General features: G+C 32.5%; 1 protein-coding gene across 1 annotated transcript in view; it reads left to right on the top strand.

The window, feature by feature from the left end:
• The window catches only part of PREX2 (phosphatidylinositol-3,4,5-trisphosphate dependent Rac exchange factor 2), a 519,198-nt gene that overhangs the window by 138,529 nt on the left and 358,733 nt on the right, over positions 1–21,936 (top strand). Inside the window, exon 7 of the mRNA XM_044682545.1 lies at positions 19,034–19,167. Within this exon, the coding sequence (XP_044538480.1) occupies positions 19,034–19,167 (134 nt within the window). The remainder of the gene's footprint in view (positions 1–19,033; positions 19,168–21,936) is intronic.

Genomic DNA, 21,936 nt, shown 5'->3' with positions numbered 1-21,936 from the left:
TGGGGCTGGGTACTACTGGAGAGGAAGTGATAGAAATATATGACTGGTCTCTATCCTTAAAGAGCTTATATTCCCTCTTAAGAATATATAGTATGATACAAAAAAATCTACAAAATAAATGATGTTAATATGTCTAGGCAATATTTTGGGGATGCAGTTTCATCTGAAGAATTTCTAGGTTTTTAGAATTGTCTTTATTACTTTTCTTGGTGGCCTCAATGTGGTTCCCACCTAACTCTGCCCATGACCTATAACAGAATTTGTGTTGGGGCTTTCACAAACTGCATAATCTCTAACTCTAGTTCCAATCCTTAATTCTATAGTTTCTTTATATAGAGAATGAACATATATTTTCTTTCTCCTGCCTAAATTCTTTATGTATAGGAATCTGTGATACAGATGCATTAAAGAGAAGAGAAATAAGTTTAACATCTTTCTAGGAACTTTTGTTTCCAACTTTCCAGATTAGATGCTTTTTGGTGAATTACATCCACGGTGTAGTTGACAGAAGAATAAGTAAATCTCAGAGTCTAAAGGCATTGTAGAGGCCTTCTAATGCAAACCATAGAGTGATTTGCTTAATCTTGTTGCCCACACAAGCACCAAGGGTCTTGGATTACTAATCTGTAAAATGAACAAATTTGACTAAATGACTCCCAAGTTCACTTCCAACTTCAATAATATATGATTCTCTACTCCCAGAAAAGGATTTAAAAAATTAAAGAGAATTTAGTATTTAATGTTTCTTAGATGTTTTGTCATTGTTGTTTAGTCATTTTAGTCATGATTGATTTGTCATGACTCCATGTAAGGTATTCTTGGCAAAGATACTGGAGTGGTTTGCAATTTCCATCTCCAACTCATTTTCCGAATGAGGGAACTGAGGCAAAAAGGATTGAATGACTTTCCCAGGTTCACACAGCTAGTAAGTGTCTGAGACCAAATTTGAATTCCATAAAAAGAGCCTTCCTGATTCTAGGCGTGGTACTCTATCCACTGTGCCATTGGAAATCATAGTTATCCAATAGGATAAGGATTGCCTGCAAGTTTGGTTAAGCCTTGCAAGGAAGATAAATCTAAAATCTTACCTTTAATTATATTCATTTATAACCAGCACAGAGTTTGAAATTGTACAGTACTTGCTTTTCAGTAAACCATTCACAATGTAAAGTACTTGCTAGAAAAGATCTTAAATGTTTTTACAGCTAAGTAGTATCCCATAGTTTCATTTTTCTAAGAGTATGTTTTTTTCCGTGCAAGTTTCCATAGTTTTCTACAAACTACCCACAATAGTTAATTTTCTATTTGATTATGTTATTATGTCTCCATATACATAATCTGAGAGATTTAGTAGAGAACCATCAATGAAGATCTTAGGTTTAGTGGTAAAGGGATCTTGTAGATCATTTAATTTAACTCCTTCATTTTCTTGTTGGAGAAATTGCTACTGAGAAAGGTTAAGTTTCTTGTCCAAATTTACATGGGAAGTTAAGTGGCAGAGCCAAGAATTGAACCCAAGACTTCTCACCTCATATCCAGCATGCTTTCTGCTGTCATGCTTCTTTCTTTTGCCATCTCTACTGTCTTGAACTTTTTTTTTTGAGGGAATCTGATTTATCTTGTCCATCTGTGCTTTTCAATTGCAAGTACTGGCAGCAGCTTCATATTTCAGCATTGGCAAGGCCATGCCAATTAAAATAATTATGTATTTCACAGTTGATTCTTGAGGATAATTCATTTCCTGGTAAGATGTTGCCCTGCTGAGATGGTAAAACTGGGATGTTTGCTCCTGCAGCATTGTTATTACTTGGAAATTGTAATAAAATTTTGATTTGTTTCAAATTGCAGAATTTGTCAAGTCTTTGTGAAGATTTTTACTAAAAGAAACATTTTCAGTACTTTGTAGAACTAAAACATTTTAGATTTTTTCCTTCTTTCCCATATGACAAGAGTTATATTCTTTAAAGAACCCTTATAGTCCAAAATTTAGCTCTCCTACAGAAATGTAGATTTCCCAAAAAGAAAGTTGAATATGCTTTCTGTGATATATAATGCTCTCTTAAATGTAGAGAAAATGTGGAGCAGAATAATAACATATTTAGAAAGAGCTTTGTGGATAGAAAGTACCTTACCATTATAGTGTCTCATTTGTTTCTCAGGAAAAAAAAATTATTGAAATGACTAAATTATCTCCAGCCTTATTTTACAGAAGAGTATTTCAAAATTCAGAGAAGTTAATAGTGAATTGACAGCCACATAGCTTGTAAATTACAGAAATTAAAAAGTATCTAGGTCTTCTGACTCATATCTCAGTACTTATTCTTTTACATTTTACTACATAACCATAAAGTTTAGAGAAAACTTCAAACTTATGATTTATGGATTCAAGGTTTCCATTACCATCCTTCTTTATATATCATAAAGGAAAAGATTTCAATCTCTTTTTGGTTCATATTGGTCCTTTGATTTTGAGGAAATTCAAAATGTAATTATTTTACTTTAATATGATTTTAGATCTAAAGTTACAAGAGACTTCAAAATTTTAGCTCTTCAATAAGCTTGCATTGCATGGCTTGTGGCCTCTTTTAGCTCAAGATCTATGGTCATATAACATCTTATATTCTCTCCCATTTTGTAATTTTATTTCGCCATTTTTCATTACAGTTCTGTAAGGCAGTGTGATTATTAAAGTAAGAACAGTTAGTTAGGTGGCATTGAGCCTGAAATCAGTAAGATTGGCATTTGAATCCACCCTCAGATACTTAATAGTGTGTGACCTCATGCAAGTTACTAAACTCCTGTTTGACTCAGTTTCCTGAACTGTAAAATGGGTATAATAATAGCATCTACCTCACAATGTTGTTGCAATGGTTAAATGAGATAATATTTGTAAAGTGCTTAGCACAGTGCTTGGCCTGGAACTGGTCTTATGTAAATGCTTATTCCTTTCCCTTATTCCCTTCTTCCCCCAAGTTAATACTTTACTATTGTGTGAGCAACTGCTGCATAAACTATGTATATTGAACTATAGTTGTTTGAGCTTGTAGTTATACAGTGTTAAAATACCTAGAGTAAGATGTCAAAACACTGAATAATAACTCCATTGTCATTTTTCTCATCTTTAATATAGGGAAACCAGTAACTCTGTGGTAACTGCCTATAGAGGCAGTTTAGATGGCTCCCTGGATAAGAATGGAGAGCTAGGCCTGGAGTCATGAAGACTAGAATTCAAATTTGGCCCCAGGTACTTACTAGCTGGATGACCTTGGGCAAGTCACTTAACATTTCTTTGCCATTATCTACTAGAGAAGGAAATGGCAAATTACTTCAAGGTCTTTATTAAGAAAACCCCATGTGGGATCATGAAGAGGTGTACATGAATAAAATAAATAATAAATAACAATTGCCTACCAGTTATCTATAAGGCCTAAATGAGATTTTATATCCACAAATATATATATATATATATATATCGCTATATCGCTATATGATTTTATATCAAAATGATTTTAGATGGATATCTTTATTTGCACATCTATATATATATATATACATACATATATACACATATGTAGTTATAGGCCTATTTAATAGGCATGTGTATGCTTTAAAATGCTGCATAGATGTGAGATATTTAAATTATTGTTATTGTTATTATTTCCATCATTATTATCTGTGGAGGGTTGTTGGAGGAACTAGAATTCTGAAGGAAGAGAAATACTGAATAAATTGTTGTCAGGAAGGTGTACACATTTTAGTGAGATCGTGAATCCATTAAAGTTTTAAAATGAGGTTATAAAGAGTAGATAGATCCATCTTAAAGAAGTTTTACTTTAATTATTTACTCATTTTCCTTTTATTCCATTTCCTTTTCTATTTGGCTGCTTAGAATGGCTAATTTCTCCTCTTTATTCTCTATGTTGCTTCCACCTCCAAAAATTCTCTATACTTCTCTCCATCCCCTAAATTTGGAATGTTATCAAAGGAAAGGTCTTATAATACTAATTCCCAGTACAATCTGATCATCCTTCCTTAGTCAAAGTAATTGGAACCAAGTAATCCCAGCCGTGTACATTCAAAGAAAAGCAATGCATTAGATTTCCCTTTCCATTTTCATGACTGCTTGGACCTCATCCTGACACATGTTGTCATTAGGTTCTTTAGCAATACTACATATGACAAAGACTTGTACAAACATCTCTGTATACCTTCAGACAACACAATGTTTACACAGTGGTTATATATTACATATTATTGGGATTGAAACTGTGTGGACCACAACTGGACACAATTTGTAGACTCTATCAATCTCTTTTTTAAATATCCATTAACTTTTTCCACTCTCTGTCTATGCCAGATAATGTGCTTTCTGCTGTATTTTCTCTACAACATTAAACAATGACTTATCTTTTTCTTTATAAATGAATTCCCATACATCTGTTATCTTATTATTTTTCACACTTAAATAGTCAAGCAGAAATTCCCATACTAACCTTATCTGTTTCTGAGTGATTTGGGTGCATTAAAAGGCACCCAATATTCACTGTACTTGAGAGCACCAGACCCTGCAACAACCCTGCTTCTTATTACAAGAGATGGAGGTCAAGGCAAATAGGATTGTTTCATTGCTTATTTAACATTCATGTGTCTCTCTTCATTAGAACATTTGTAAATCACATTCTTTATTCATTTTTACTTTCTTTTGTGGAAGTGACATGAATGTTTCTTTTTTAGAAAATCCTTAAATTTTTATTCATTTTTAGGTTTAATGTTTCAGAATTTCTTTTTTGTTTATGCACCTTAATTTGTTTATCCTTTTGAGACATCAAAATCCAATAGCTTTTCACCCCTTTCATAGACCTTCTCATTCTTTTCATTTCTGTTCCTTTATTAGAAATCTTAACAAAGAGACAGTTATCTTGGACTCTTTTAATATAACTTTCTTCATAGTTGAAAGACTTTTGCTTTTACACTAGGCTGCTTGTATTATCTAGTGTTTGGCATTGAAATGAAGTTATTTAATCAATTAATGTATTGGGATTCTATTTATTTTAAAGTATATTTTTATTTATTTTTTTTCAATATTCCCAATTATGTAAATTTTTGTATTAATTTTTTTAAAATTATAAATTCCAAATTTTCTTTCTTATTCATACTCTCCATTGTATTTCAGAAAGCAAGGCAATTTGATATTGATTTTATATATGAAGTTGTCAAACATTTCTATATTAGCCATGGTATAAAAAAAACAGAAAAAATCTCCAAGAAAAATTAAATATAAAAAGTAAGCCTTATTCTGTATTCAGAATTCCTCAGTTCTCTCATTAGAGGTGGATAGTATTTTTCATCATGAGTTCTTTGGAATATTTTAGACCATTGCCTTAATCAAAGTATCTAAGACTTTCACAGTTGATCATAATATAGTATTGATGTTATTGTGTACAATGTTCTCCTGGTTCTGCTTACTTCACCTCTCATTGTTCATATAAATCTTCTCAGGTTTTTCTCAAAACATCCTGATTGTCGTGTTTTATACTTCAATGGTTTTCATACACAATCATATCCCATAACCTGTTTAGCCATTTCTCAATTGATAGACATCCCCTTAATTTCCAATTCTTTGTCACTACAAAAAGATCTGCTATTTTTGTTCAAATAGGTCTATTTCTTTTGTCTTCGATATTTGGGATACATAGTAATGGTATTGCTGGGTCAAAATATATGCAGTTTTATAGCCCTTTTGGAGTAGTTCTGAATTGTTCCCCGGAATTATTTGACTAGTTCACAACTCCACTATTAATGCAGTGGTGCCAAAATTTGTACACATTCCTTTCAGTATTTGTTATTTTGCCTTTCTGTCTTATTAGTCAGTCTCATAGGTAAGAAGTGATACCTCAGATTGTTTTGATTATTTTATGTGACTTGATAGCTTTGATTTCTTCTTTTGAAAATTGACTATATTAATTTCATTTGACCATTTGTCATTTGGAGAATGACTCATTTTTTGTATCACTGACACAATTATGTACATATATATTTGGGAGATGAGAACTCTATCAGAAAAAAACTTGCTATAATATATTTTCCTGGTATTCTCTTTCCTTTCTAATTTTGATTCTGTTTATTTTGTTTGTGCAAAAGCCTTTTAATTTTATATAATCAAAATGAGTTGGAAAAGGAAATGGCAAAACTTCCTAGTATCTTTACAAGGAAACCTCAAATAGGGTCACAAAAAGTCAGAAATGACTGAAAAGACTCAACAACGACAACAACAAAATGAAAATGATCTCTTCTACTTTCTGTTATCCTCTCAATCTCTTGTTTGGTCACAAATTCTTCCCTTACCTTGACGTGTACATTTTCTATGATCCCCTAATCTGCTTAGGGTGCCAACCTTTATGGCTAAATCCATTTTAACCTTACTTTAATATTTAGTATGAAATGAAGGCCTATGCCTAATTTCTTCCAAAGTGTTATCTAGTTTTCACAGCCATTTAAAAATTTTATTTAAAATATTTTCCCACAGTTACTTGACTCATGATTTTCCCCACCCCACTTGATTCCCACTCCTGGAGCTGACAAGCAATTCCACTGGGTTATTCATTTATTGTTGTTCAAATCTATTTCAATGTTATTCATATTTGTAATGGAGTGATCTTTTAATGGCAAAACCTCAGTTGTATCCCCATTGAACCACGTGATCTATCAAGTGATTTTCTTCTGCATTTCTGCTCCCAACGTTCTTTCTCTGGATGTGGATAGTGTTCTTTCTTATAAGTTCCTCAGGATTGTCCTGGATCCTTGCATTGCTGCTAGTAGAGAAGTCCATTCCATTCCATTGTGCCACAGTATATCGATCTCTGTGTACACATGTCCTCCTAGCTCTGCTCCTTTCACTCTCCATCAGTTCCTGGAGGTCATTCCAGTTCACATAGAAATCCTCCAATTTATCATTTCTTTTAGCAAAGTATCCCTATCAGATACCACAATTTGTTCAGCTAATCCCCAATTGATTGACACCCCTTCATTTTCCAATTTTTGCCACCAAAAAGAGTACTGCTATAAATATTTTTGCACAAGTATTTTTCCTTATTATCACTTTGGGGTACAAATCTACCAGTGGTATGGCTGGATTAAAAGGCAGGCATTCTTTTAAAGTCATTTAGGTATAATTCAAAATTGCTTTCCAGAATGGTTGGACTAATTCACAACTCCATCGGCAGTGTATTAGTGTCCCAATTTTGCCACATCCCCTCCAAAATTTATCACTTTAACTTGCTACCAAATTGGTCAATCTGTTAGGTATGAGGTGGTACCTCACCATTGTTTTCATTTGCATTTCTTTAATTAGGAGGGATTTAGAACATATTTTCATAGGATTATTGATAATTTTTATTTTGTCATGCGAAAACTGCTTATTCATGTTCTTTGACCATTTGTTGATTACGGAATGGCTTGATTTTTTGTAAGTTTGATTTAGTTCCTTATATATTTGGGAAATTAAACCTTTGTCAGAGAGTTTTGTTATAAAATTCCCCCCCTTAGTTTGTTGCTTTACTTCTAACTTTGGTTGTTTTAGTTTTGTTTGTACAGCCCCTTTTCATTCATTCATTTTACATTTTGTAGTGTTTTCTATCTCTTGCTTGGTCTTAAATTCCTTCCTTTCCTCAGATCTGAGAGATATACTATTCTATGTTCACCTAATTTATTTATGATTTCACTCTTTATATTTAAGTTCTCTGCCTATTTTGAATTTATCTTGGTATAGGTTGTAAGATGTTTATCTAAACCTAATTTTTCCCATTCTGTTTTCCAATTTTCCCAGCAGTTTTCATCAAATAGTGAATTCTTGTCCCCAAAACTTAACATATTTTTTTCATTATTTCCCTTGATATTCTTGATCTCAAAGTTATTTCAATTAATTTTTAGTTGATTCTTTAAGTTTCTTTATGTATGCCAACTGCAAAGATTAATATTGTTTCTTTATTTCCTATTTTTATTCATTTCATTTCTTTTTCTTGTTTATTGCTATAGATAACATTTATAACACCATACTGAATAATAGGGTGATAATGGTAATCCTTGCTTCATCCATGATCTTATTGGTAGGCTTAATGTTTATCTCCATTAAACTGAATGCTTTCTCTTGGTTTTAGATATATACTTCTTATTATTTTTAGATAGACCCATTGATTCCTATGCTTTCTAGTATTTTTACTATTAATTAGTATGCCATTTTGTCAAACGCCTTTTTCTGCATCTGTTGATATAATCATAATATAGTTTTTGTTGCTATTGTTATTAATATTGTATGTTATGCAGATAGTTATCCAAATTTGGAGCTATCTCTACATTCCCAGAATAAATCCTACTTAGTGTATGATCTTTGTGATATATTGCTATAAAGTCCTTTTTAGTCTTTTATTTAAAATCTGTATATTAATATTAATTAATGAATCTTGTTTTTGTTTTTATTTTCTGTTTTTTATTTCCCTGGTTTAGGTATCAAAACCATATTTGTTTCATAAAATCAATTTGGTAGCAATCGCTTTTAACATTTTTTAAAATAGTTTAAATAGTATTGGGATTAATTGTTCCTTAAATATTTGGTAGAATTTACTCATAAATCCTTCCTACTTTAGGGATTTTTTCTTTTGGAGCTCATTTATGGCTTTAAAAATTTCCTTTTCTAAGACAGAGTTATTTAAGTACTCTATTTTCTCTTCTGTTAATTTGAGCAGTTTATTTTTGGTAATTATCAATTTCACTTATATTGTCATTTTACTCGTATACTATTGGGCAAAATATCTCACATTAATTGCTTTAATTTCAACTTCATTATCCTTTTCATATTTGATAACTGGCATTGAAAAAAATTAAATTTACCAAAAGTTGGTTTCTTTTATTGCCTTAAGATTTTAATTTGCTCTTAGTTTTATTTATTAGTTCAATAGTTCTTTTTAAACTTTTGATTTTATTAATTTCTTCTTTGATTTTTAAGATTGTTGTTTAAATAGGGATTTTAAATTTGTTATTTTTCTGGGTTTTTAAAAACTTTTATTCCCATTTCACTGAATTGCTCTTTCTTTTATTGATGCCTGCATTTAGTGATATAAATTTGTCCCCAAGTACTGCTTTGTTTGCATTCCACAAATTTTGGTATTATAACATTGTTGCTTTCTTTGGATTATTTCGTTTCCAATTAATTTTTAATCTATGTTTCCACAGATCATTATTGAATGTAATTTCTACTCCATTGTAGTCTGAAAAGGATACACTGAGCAATTCTGCTTTTCTACATTTGGTTGTGAAGTTTTTATGCCCCTTTGTTTTTCATTCATTTTGTTGATATCCAACTTTGTGATCCCATTTGGGATTTTCTTGGCAAGGATACTGGAGTGGTTTGCCATTTCCTACTCTGGTTGTATGCCTTTATACCTAGCTAATTATTGTAAAGGTTCCATTTACAGCTGAGAAAAAAATCTTTACTCTTTTTTATTCACATTCAGTTTTCTCCAGAGGTCTATCATATATAAATTTTCTAAGATTCTATTCATCCTCTTGTCTTTTTTATTTATTTTGTGGTTTTATTTAATATAACTCTGAGCGGGAAAAGTTGAAGTTCCCCCTAGTATGATTTTACTATCCTTTCCCTTCTGTAATTCATTTAACCTTTTCTTTAAGAATTTGGATGCTATGTTTTTTGGTGTACCTATGTTTAGTATTGATATAGCTTTATTATCTATAGTGCTTTTTAGTAAGATGTAATTACTTTGCTTCTCCCTTTTAATTAGTTCTATTTTAGTTTTGCTTTGTCTGAGATCATGATTGTTATCCCTGCCTTTTTACATCAGATAAAGCATAATAGGTACTGCTATAGTCCTTTATTTTAACTCTTTGTGTGTCTCTTATTTTTTCAAAATTTTTTTTTGCTTTTTTTTTTGTAAAGAACATGCTCTTGAATTCTATTTTTTAAATCCATCCTGCTATCCATTTTTGGTTTATGGATTGATTGATTCCATTCACATTCATAACTGTGATTACTAACTGTGAATTTCCCCCCATCCTATTTTCTTCTTTTTCCCTTCTTTCTCTTTTTTTAGTCTATCCCTCATCTAAAGCCTATTTTGCTCTTAATCACTGCCTTTTAATCCCTATCTCTTATTCCTCTCTGATGTTTCCCTTTTGGATGAGATAAATGTCTGTTACTAGTTAAGTCTGTATATAGATTTTCTTTTTTCTGAATCAATTTAGATTTGAGAGAGGTTCAAGGGTTGCCTCCCCTACCACACAAATTTTTCTTTTTAGTATAAAATTTTTTTCCTTGGGTGCTGTAATAATGAAAAATAATAGAGACTGAGAGTAAAAGGAGAAGTAATATTTTAATTAGGGTTATCTTGGTAAAATAAAGAAATGACCATGTGCCTGGCTAAGATCTATTTCAAAAATGCCTCCATCAGCCATTTACCTTCCCTACCTTCTCCTATGTACTGAAGAGAGCCAATCCCAAGCCCGACCTCCCAATTTAAGCCACACTCCACCTTGGTACACTGCATCAAGTCAGAAATCCGAAACCCATTGAATCATGGAAAATGTAGTTTCAAAGTCCCCCAAATGTCCATAGGAAGTCTGTCACACATCTAAGTATTCCAAGGCTCAAATGAACCTCAAATACATCTCAATGGAACCCCCCAAATTCCAAATAACACAGTGCCTCTTTTATATGAGATAATTCCACCATCCTCCTCCTTTCCCCTTTCTTTTATAGTATCTGCCTTTCTCACCTATCCATTTTTTGTCATCTCAAGGAAATTGAACTATTCTTGCGTTGTCTTTCTATGAAGAATCCTTTTAACTGCCCTAATAATAAAAAAGATCTTAGAGGTTATATGTATCATCTTTCAATAAAGAACTATAAATTATTTAAATTTATTGAGTCTCTTATTTCTCCTCTTACATGTTTACCTTTACATGAAGGTAAAGGTAAATATGTAATATGAAGGTAAGACTGTAGAGAAGTCTTTATTCCTGTATTTGAAAGTCAAATTTCCTATTCATTTCTGTCTTTTCATTAGTAATGTTTGAAAGTCTTCTTTTTTATTAAATACTCATTTTTTTCTTTTGAAGGACAATATTCAATTTTGTTTGTTATTCTTGGTTGTAATTCTAAACTGTTTTATCATCTGTAATATTGTATTCCAAGTCATTTCAATAATTCTTAGATAATCACTGTTCAATTTATTTCCCATTTCAGTTGTTTTTTCATTGAGACAATTCACATTTCCTTTTATTTTTTCTTTCTTTTAAATTTGCTTTATTATTTCTTAATGTCTCATGGAGTCATTAGCTTCCAATTGCCCAATTCTGCTGTTTTAAAAAAATTTTTTTCTTCAGGAAACATTTGTATCTCTCTTTCTATTTAGCCAATTGTACTTTTTCAAGAATTATTCTCATCACTGAATTTTTGTACTTTTTTATCTATTGAAAAATTCTATTTTTTAATGTGTTACTTTCTCTAGCAATTTTTGTGCCTCTTTTTACAAGGTGTTAATTTTCTTTTCATAATTTTCTTTGCATTCTGATCTCATTTTTTACCTTATTTTTTCTCTACTACTCTTCTTTGATTTAACAATATTTTTTCTTTTGGGAATATTCTTGTAGCTGCCTTGATTTCATTGTCTTCTTCTGAATATGTGTCTTGACCTTCCCTCTTATCATATTAGATTTTTATGGCCAAGTTTTGTTTGTGTGTGTGTGTGTGTATCTGTCCTCATTTTCCCACTCTATTTCATGATTTTGAAATTTATGTTAATGTTTGGCTCTGTTCCTGATAAGAGTAGTGCTAAAAGTATTTTGAGTTTTATGCTTTTTTCACACTGCTGTTTTTAGAACTAGATCTGGTGGTTCGAAAAATTTCCTTTCTTCTAAGGTGCTGTGATCTAGGGAGAAATGTGGTAACTGGTCTTCTGGTTTGCACTCTGGCCCTTATTACCCAGTAGGAGTCCCAAATGCCCTTGGAATCATAATAGTTATTGTTCCTCACAGCCCCTAAGCCCTTGTGACTGAAAGTGATACTGCTACTCACTAGTTCATTAGTCATTTCCCAATTGATGGACATCTACATTTCTAATTCTCTGCCACCAAAAAAAAAGAGCTGGTATAAACATTTTTATACATATGGTTCCTTTGAATAGGAACTTTCTTTTGCCTTTCTTTGTATCCTCAGTACAGAGGCACATATTAAATGCTTGTTAATTGACTAACATACAAACACTAACCACTAGTGCTGTGAGCATTGCCCCATCTCAGTGTCTGGAAAGGAGAGGGGAACTAAGCATATAGCTTAACTCAATTCTTATGTAGCATTTATTAGATCAAGTCCCAAACCTAAAATCCCTTCCTTTCCCAGGTTACATCCCATGACTTTGGTTTCTTAGGTCTTCTCAGCTGAGCTAGTTGCAACATTTAGTTTAGAATCCTGAGTTTCATCATCCCCATAGCTTAAGTTTCTTAGTCAGAGACTCTAGTCCCAGCATCTATGTCTGAAAAGAGCAATCAATACTGACCCAACCCAATCAATTTTGTGGGACTCTCCTGGTGTGAGAGAAAAGAAACTGACCCCTGGACCCTCCCTGTTTTCTGCATATTGCTTTAATCTGAGTCTCTATTGGAAAAAGAGAGTAAGTATGCCTTGGTCAGGGAGATGTAAAGATTCAGGCAGTTCAGGCTCCTCCACTAACGGTAAGAGTATTCTCATATCTATGTGGTTCTCAAAACAGAATGTCTATGCCTGAGCCAGGACTCTAATCTCATAGAAACAGGTCCTTGGCATAATCCATGTGAATGCTTCCATGTTAGTGGTCTGGGCATGAGCCAAACTCTTGTTATATTTGTAAGGTTCATCTAAGCTCCCATATACAATTGGTAAAAGGCACTTTGAATTTGTAAGCATTGAGCTACTGATAGTACAATTTGGACAGCAGTTTCCCATTCATATAGTCATGCTGCCCCGGACTACACACTCCAATTTTTATTCTCTCTGAACTCAACCTCCTCTTCCTGCTATGATATCGATAAACAACATAACCTCAATGTTGAGAGCTCACAACATCTAGCTGGCTTCAACCACTTGACTATATCATCTTCTTTATATATCACTGTATGAACACTTCTTCCCCTCCCTAGTAACACCCACTCTTCCCCCATATTACACTTGGACTTTTTGTTTTCTTACTTTGTTAAAAAGGAATAAAATCAAGACTATCATTGCTTCTGGAAAGGATCTTGAAATAATTTATTGCCCTTTTGTTCCATTCACCATGACTTCGTCCTTTCCTAGTCACCATTTTCTTATATATGTTATCTCCTTCTTTTAAAATGGAAGCTCCTTGAAAGAAGGGGCTCTAAATATTTCTTCCTTCCTTCCTTCCTTCCTTCCTTCCTTCCTTCCTTCCTTCCTTCCTTTTTCTCTCCCTCCCACCAAGGTATAGATTTATTTAAAAAAATTATTTTAAACCCTTACCTTCAGAAGGCAGAAGAGTAGTAAGGACTAGGCAATGTGGGGGTAAGTGACTTGCCCAGGGTCACATAGGTGGGAAGTGTCTGAGCCTAGATTTGAACCTAGGACCCCGTCTCTAGACCTGGCTTTCAATCCACTGAGCTACCCAGTTGCCCCAGAAGGTATAGATTTAGAAAAACTATAGTTTAGCAAATTTCAAACTTAAGTTTTATAATATTTTCTTCTGGCATAGGTCAATGTGGTAATTCACTCTAAGTTGTCAGCAGTCAGGCTCTAATTTTTACCTAATGACTATAATTTCAGGTGCAAAATATATTTAAAAACATAAATCACTCCTTTGAAAAAGTGAATTATTTAAAATTAACAGATAGGAAATCTATGAATCATATTTATCAGAGATAGGATATTTTAAATAACTATATTGAATATTTATATGCAGGGACAGATTTGTAGGCCATAATTAATGTAAAGCCTGCTCCCATCTTTTTGTAAATATTTCAGTTCTTAATACTCACAGAGAAGTCTCCAACACTGCAATATTTCATTGAATAGTTGCTTATGTTTGAGTTTCTTGTATAATTTGCATAATTCTACAACAAGCTATTCCAGTGTCCAGTTAGGCCTTTTCAGAGGTTCTTTACCTGGAGTTGATGAATTTTTAAAAATAATTCTTTTGATAAATATATTTTACTATAATTAGTTTTCTTTGTAATTCTCTGCATTTTATTTTATGCATTATTTACGTAGGCTCCATTAAGTCACCCTTCTCCCTTAATAAACTCTAAGAGCTACTTATCACATCTAAGATCCTCTATTTGATATTAAAAGTTCCTTATAATCTGTCCTCCCTTCTTCCCAGCTCTTTCCAATATTATTAAATCTTACTCTTTTATCTAGTTACACTGGCCTCCTGGCTGATCCACAAACAAGACACTCCATCTTTCAGCTTTGAACATTTCTCTACTTGTCTCCCATGCTAGAATGCTCTCCCTCTAGCTCTCTACTTTCTGGTTTCCCTGGGTTCTTTCAACTCCCAACTAAAATCTCATCTCTATAGGAAGCCTTTCCCAACTTATCTTAATTCCAGTTCCTTCCCTCTTTTAATTATTTTCTATTTATCCTATATATAGTTTGTTTGTACCTATTTATTTGCTTGTTGTATCCTCACTACATTTCAAGCTGGAGGGCAGGGAATTTTTTTTATCACTGTACCTGACTTAGAATAGATGCTTAATAATTGTTTGTTGATTGATCAGCATTTTAAAACATTATCAGAAGCACTCTATAAACTTTGCCAGAATGCAAAAATATTCTATGACAGAACAAATCAAGAATCCTTGCCATATAGTACTTATGGCTAATTTAATTAAATACATGTGTGTTGTTCTTTAAAGTCCTAGTAATAGAAAGGCAAAGAAATTTCTTATAAAAAATAATGTTTAGTCTGTTAGGTGACAAATATTTTAAAATATTATTAAATTGAAATATTTTTAAAACTCATTTGAAAAATCTATTAGGAAAAATATATTTAGCTTCATGTATAGTACTTTCATAAAGCAAAAAGGTGGTACTATTTTGCTAAATATAGAAATATCAGGGAGCTTTAATTATTCTTTCTTTTCAGTCATTAAAATATACTTAGGTATGGTAAATCTGGCAAAACTACATTTAGTGTATGTACTAATTGCTGAATTTCAGTTGAAGGTAATCTGGCTTGTATTTGCAATTTGACATGTGATATGTGATTGATAATTTTTTAAAAAATCACATCTTAATATTGGGGCTGAGTAAGTCAGTAGCCTAACAGGACCAATGTGGTTGTGCCAATAAAGGAATTTGGCTGCTGCAGTGTTTTTTCTCTTCATTTGCAATCCTGCTAGTGTGCTTGATTGTCCCTTCCAGTTTTTGTCATAGATTCACTCTTCTGACTGACATTCTTAATGTGTAGACTTTGGTGCTCCTGATCCTGTTCTAAGGCCTTGATCTTGATTCCTTCATTGCTGTCTTTCTTTGTGTCTTCCACTGTGACTTCTGTGCGGATTGTAAACTCCTTAGTCTGACCCTGATTAGCCCCTCTCCAGCTGCATGGAAGGAAGAGCCAAAGGTTTCCTTATGACATCTAGCTCTCCAACTTAGTAAAAATAAAATGTCTAAGTAATATTCAGGATGTGAACTGCCACATGTGGCTTCTATCATCAAACTGAGACAAATACTGCTGGAACACTGTTTAAAAAAGCATTTATTGAGTGAAAAGTGGGGGCATGTTTAAAGTGGGAACTATCACATGAGTATATCTTGGCCTGCAGCACTCATGATGGGGTATCTGTACTAACCAAATGTAGCTTAAAATGTATAGTTTTTTTTATAGGTCTGTGGTTTCACATTTTTAATGATTTCCTCCTGCTAAACTCATGAAAAAAATGAATAAATTCTAGTGAATCAAAGGTACACTTAAAATCTGTGTGGCCTAAAATGTAAACACTGAATGAATGAAAATGTTCTAAGCAGTACTATTAGGATTATATTTTATAGACAAATCTGAACATTGTGAGCCAGTTGCTCTGGCTTTATAAACAACTAATGGAGAATTAATTAGGCAATAGGGAAGATATACTGAGTATCTCAGGATATGTTATGAGGCTCTTATGGAATAAAATGGCCCATCTGAAAGTGGTCAGTTTATTCTAGGATTGTGAAGGAGTTAAAGCGAATTTCAAAAAACTCAACTCCCAAGGAAATAATTTATTCATATGTGGTATTATAGAAAGCATGCTAACCCTAGAGAGTCAAGACAATCCAGATTCACAGCCTACTTCCGACAGTTACTATGTGATCAAGGGTAAATTGTTTAAACTTCAGATCTTCAATTTCCTCATCTGTAAAATTGTGTTACCAATAGATGTAAGGGGAGCATTTGGCTTGTTTGCACAAGGGGCTTAGTGATGAACCTAGATGAAGAAAGAAGTGTAATGAAGATGGAATGAGCAATCAAGAAGAATACTGTGGTAAAATTGAATATAATAGACTTCTGTACTAGTAGCAATGCAATGACCCAGGACAATTCTGAAGGCTACCCACATTCATAGGAAGAACCACAGGAGAGGAAACACAGAAGAAGAACAATTGCTTGAACACTTGGGTGGATGAGGACATGATTGGGGATGTAGACCTGAAAGGACCACACCAATGCAACTATCAATAATAATATGTAAATAAGTCATGATTGATGACACAGGTTAAACCCAGTGGAAAAGTGCGTTAGTTATGGGGTGGGAGGAGTTTGAGGGGGTGAAGGGGAAAGTAAAAACATGAATCATGGAAACATGGAAAATTTTTCTAAAAATAAAAAAATAAAATAAAAAACAAAAAAAGAACACAGAAAAGTCACATAATTTTTCCAAGAATATTGATAGGATTACTAAAACTCAGAATGAAGTGAGAATGCTGATTGTAAGGATAGTAAAAAAAGCTTATTTATATATTTATCCAAATTGAGACTAGTAGAATGAATAAAAGGAAGAATAAATAAGTCTGGGCAGCAGAGAATAGCTTCCTTTTATTCAGCTGTTGCATCTCCTCTGTCTTCTACAAATCTATTGGGGTGCTTAGAATTCCTAAATGTAACTATTAGGGAAACATTTTCTAAAACTAAACTTAAATACTTTCACAAGACTAGAATAAACTGTTTTTAGAGGCCATTTTATTCTAGGAGAGCCTCATAACATATCCTGAAATACTCAGGGTAACTTCTCTATAGCCTAATTAATTCTCCATTAGTTGTTTTAGTCTATATAAATGTAAGGTATTATTAATACCTAGGGTAATAATTGTCATGCTAGAGTTATTGCCTTATTTTAAAAAATAATCACTTTTTCACTTAAGAATTTTACCTTCCCCTTCATGCTGATTAAACAACAACAACAAAAAAACAAGAAAACAAAAATTAAGCCCTCGTTATAAGTATATGATGCTTAAAATTTAAAATCAAATTCCTTCTTTGGCGATGCTCAAAATTGTTTGTTTCATTCAGCATTTTAAATACTTCACCCCTCTGTCAGGAGTTGGGTGGTATGCATTCTCTGAAATCATAGTTGATTATTGCATCGACTGTAGTTCTCAAGTATTTATTTCTAGTTTTATTATTTCTCTTTCTTCAGAAAAATTGTATTATATTCATATATCACAATTTTAGCTAGTCACCAATATAAAATCATTTGCTTAGTTACTTTTCCTTTGCCATAAAAGCTGCTTTAATTATATTTTAATTTTTTTTATATTTAAATTATTTTCTTCTTCCTTGTTCTTTTTAGAAGCCTAGTAGTGCTATATATTGCTGAGTCATAAGTATATGCAAAATTTAGTAGGAGGAGGGGAAAAGAATAGATACCAAAGGCTTAGGAACTTAATGATAAATTTTCGGCATAGACTTTAAATGGAAGTTTTTATACATCTGTAAATTTGTGTTCATCAGTATTTGATGATTTTTTTGGGGGGGGAGAATTCAGCTAGCTACTCTATTAACATCTATCTATCTATCTATCTATCTATCTATCTATCTATCTACATATCTTTTATGTATATATCTTTATCAGTTGATATATAACCTTTAATAAATGGCTAAACAAATTATTCTATCACTAGATAAAGAGAGAAAGATATGGAAAAATAAGGGTAGCTAGATAAACAGTGAAATATCATCAACCTATGGCCATCCTTTAGATTGAGATAAACACAGCTAGAGAGATGATAGAACATTTATTTAGAACTTACTATGTTGTAGATACCATGTTAAATGCATATGTTGTAGTTGTTTGATTTTTTTACTTATATTTGATTCTTCATGACCCCATTTGAGTTTTTCCTTGGCATAAAAATTTAGGAGTCTTTTGCCATTTCCTTCTCCAATTCATTTTATAGATGAGGAAACTGAAGCAAACAAGTTAAATGACTTGCCCAGAGCTGCACAACTAATAATTTTCTGAGGTCAGATTTGAACTCAGGAAGATGAATCTTGCTGACTGTATGACTGGCACTATCTACTTCACTGCATAGTTTCCCACAGAGATACAAATATGAGCAAAAAATTCAGTCCCTGCCATCGAAGAGGAGCTTACATTCTAATGGGAGAACTCTATAAATAAAGCAGAACTCTAAAGGATGTAGGAAGAGTACCTATTTGGAGATGAGTAGGAAGTGAAGTAGGGGCCTAGGTTGGCCACAATGAGATCAAAGCTCATAAATATAATTTTAGAGGTTGAATCTAATGTTCTGTGGGCGTGACGTGTCTGAGAAGTGAGAAAAAAGCCTGAATTTGTCCAAGATAAGGAAAAAGCTCACTTATCTAGAGACCAATTTGGTCCCAAGAGCAGAAATCATCTAGTAAATTGTAGAGTATATTTGATGTGTCTTTGTGAGCAGAGTAACAAAATTAAGTTTTAGACCTCTCATGTACTGAAGTATGACAGTTTGTGCTTTCTCATTAGTAATAATTTTTTCCATTTATTTCTTTGTTAGGGTTCCAACATCACTGATACCTGCACTGAAATGCTAATGTATGGGGTTTTGTTGAAAATCTCTGCAGGAAATATTCAAGAACGAGTGTTTTTTCTTTTTGATAATCTTTTAGTATATTGCAAAAGAAAACACAGGTAAGTTACTTATTCCTAAAATTATTTGTCCATTTTATATTTGAAATCCTAAATATATACCATGACAATGCTTAGCAAAGGTTTCTTAGAGATGCTTTATTTTGAATTGAATTTATATTTCAGATGCACAAGACATTTATCATGATGGAGCATAACCCTTCTTTGTAATGACATATCATAGACTATAGGATATGGAAGGGATAGCTGAGATCATTTACTATAACTCCATCATTTTACATGAACCAGGAGAAGGGAAAATACATTGTTTAGGTCACAGTGGGACCATAAGGTAGAAAGCTGGAATTCGAAGTCAATTCCTTTATATCTCAATTTAATTGTTTTATATTTTATCTAACTCCATTTTTTTCTTTTTTAACAAAAGTGATACTTAATTTTAAAATATTATGCTTATTTGGTAAAAGTAGAGAGATGCTATTCTTATTAGAAAATAATCACTGATACATTTTTATAGTGTTGAATAATAGATCATTGAATTTCAATGGAATTTCTGAGATTTTTTTGAGATTCTTTGTTTATTGAATCAATAACAGATATGGAGGAGTAGAATTGTATACTAAGGAGAAATATTAATGTGAAGAGATCAAGCAACTTAAATGGGGAAGCATGTTATTTAAAGAATTTGGATCAGAAGTAATGAAGAGAAAAAGAGAAGGGATATTGCAAGTTATACTATGAACACCTGTTAAAAAGGAAGAATTTTTCTTTGGAATATAGAAAATAAAGTTGGCATAGAAACACGGTAGTTTTGGAGGAATTCAGCTCTCTAGATGTTTGTTAGAATACTCTACCCAAAGCAGATTAGCAGGTGATCTGGGACTTGCTTTAATAATAATTTTATCCTTCAAAGGTAGGAGAACCTACAAGGGAAACTGCTATTCTGGAGTTGGTTGTGAACAATCAAGAATAAAGGTGTTGTGGATAGAATGCCAGGCCTAGAATTAACAAGACTCATCTTCCTAAGTACAAAACTGCCTTCAGATACTGTTTGACCTTAACAAGACACTTAACTCGGTTTGCCTTCCTCACATGTAAAATGAGTTGGGGAAGAAAATGTTGAACCATTTCAGTATCTTTGCCAAGAAAACTCCAAATGGGGACAGATACAGTTGGACATGACTGAAATGATTGAACAACAGCAATCAAGAGAGAAAATGAGGTTTTTTGTTTTTGTTTTTTGCTGGCCAAAATACTTTACCCAAAGAAAAAGAGTTTCACAACAGTTATAATAATTAAGGCTGACATGGGCAAGTGGGTAGAAAGTTAGGACCTGCTCTTATTTTTTGTTTTGGTTCACAATAATTTGCATGCTAACATACTAAACCTTAAGCAGCTTAATTGTCTTGCTATAATCTTGATGTAGACCTAAGGATTGAAAAAAAAATCTTAATCTTAACCTAGAGTCACTCTACCTGGTTTTTGACAGACTAGTATGGCTGCTAAGAGCCAGATTCCTACCTTTAACTAGGTAAGGTCCTAGCCATTACATTCTAGCATAATAGTAGTATTAGTCCAGTAAGTAATCCTCAGAGATACAACTTAGAAGGTGGTAGTAGGGAGTATTACTCAACTACAAGCACAAGATATCATCTACTACCTTTTTAAATTTAAATTTTATTTTCCCTAAATATATTTAAAAACAATTTCTAACATTTTCCAAAGAATATTCAGTCTTGAATTCTTTAATTCCCTCCTTCCCCACCAACTCCCTCATGGAGATTGTAAGTAATGTCATATAGATTTTAAATGGGCAATTATGTATAACATTTTTCCATATTAATACTTTTGTGGAAGGAAATTCAAATAAAAAATTAAGGAAGAAAATGAAAAAAAGTTTTCTTTGATCTGGATTGAGACCCTATCACTTCTTTCTTTTTGGAAGCAGATAGAATTTTTTTTATCGAGTCCTTCGGGATAGTTTCGGATCATTGTATTCTGAGAAAAACTAATTTATTCACAGTTGTTCATTATACAGTATTCTGTCACTATGTACAATGTTCTTCTGGTTCTGCTTATTTCACTCTGCCTCAGTTCATATAAATCTTTCCAGGTTCTTCCAATTTCCTCCTGCTTGTCATTTCTTAGAGCACAATAGTATTCTATTACACTCATATATTATAACTTATTCAGCCATTTCCCAAATGATAGATACCTCATCAATTTCCAATTATTTGCTCCCAGATAAAGAACTGCTTTAAATATTTTTGTATGTATAGGTCATTCTCCTTTTTGATTTTTGTCTCTTTGGGATACCAATCTATTAATAGTATTGTTGAATCTAAGAGTATGTACTCCTCTTTACATAAATTTAGGACATGCACAAAGAGAGTACAGAAAGAAAAAAAAGTAGGTTTTCACAAGCAATATTCAGGAATATACTACATTACTATACAAAAAATGACTGAAAGATGTAGGAAATTATTTGTTGAATATGAAAAGACATTTGATTTGGTACAGCAAAAATATCAACTTAAAAAGTATTTTCTAATAAGGTTTCTTTCATCCATATAACAAAATCATTCAAGATTCCATCAAGCAACAACAGGAAATAACCATGCTTAGTAACTAATTATAAACATTAATTAAGGCATAAAGCATGGAGAAGTATACTTATTAAAGTTGCTTCTCACTATGATGGCAACCTTTCATCACTGAGTCTATCCTGAAGAAGGAATTCCCTATGGAAAATAAAAGTCCTCTAGATCCTTTTGTTTGCAGATCACCTTATGTTGGTTGCATCAAGCACCTCCT

This window comes from Gracilinanus agilis, chromosome 1, assembly GCF_016433145.1.
Source record: "Gracilinanus agilis isolate LMUSP501 chromosome 1, AgileGrace, whole genome shotgun sequence".
NCBI lineage: Eukaryota > Metazoa > Chordata > Mammalia > Didelphimorphia > Didelphidae > Gracilinanus > Gracilinanus agilis.
The sequence above is the reverse complement of the archived record's forward strand: the minus strand, read 5'-3'. Positions and strand labels throughout refer to the sequence as shown.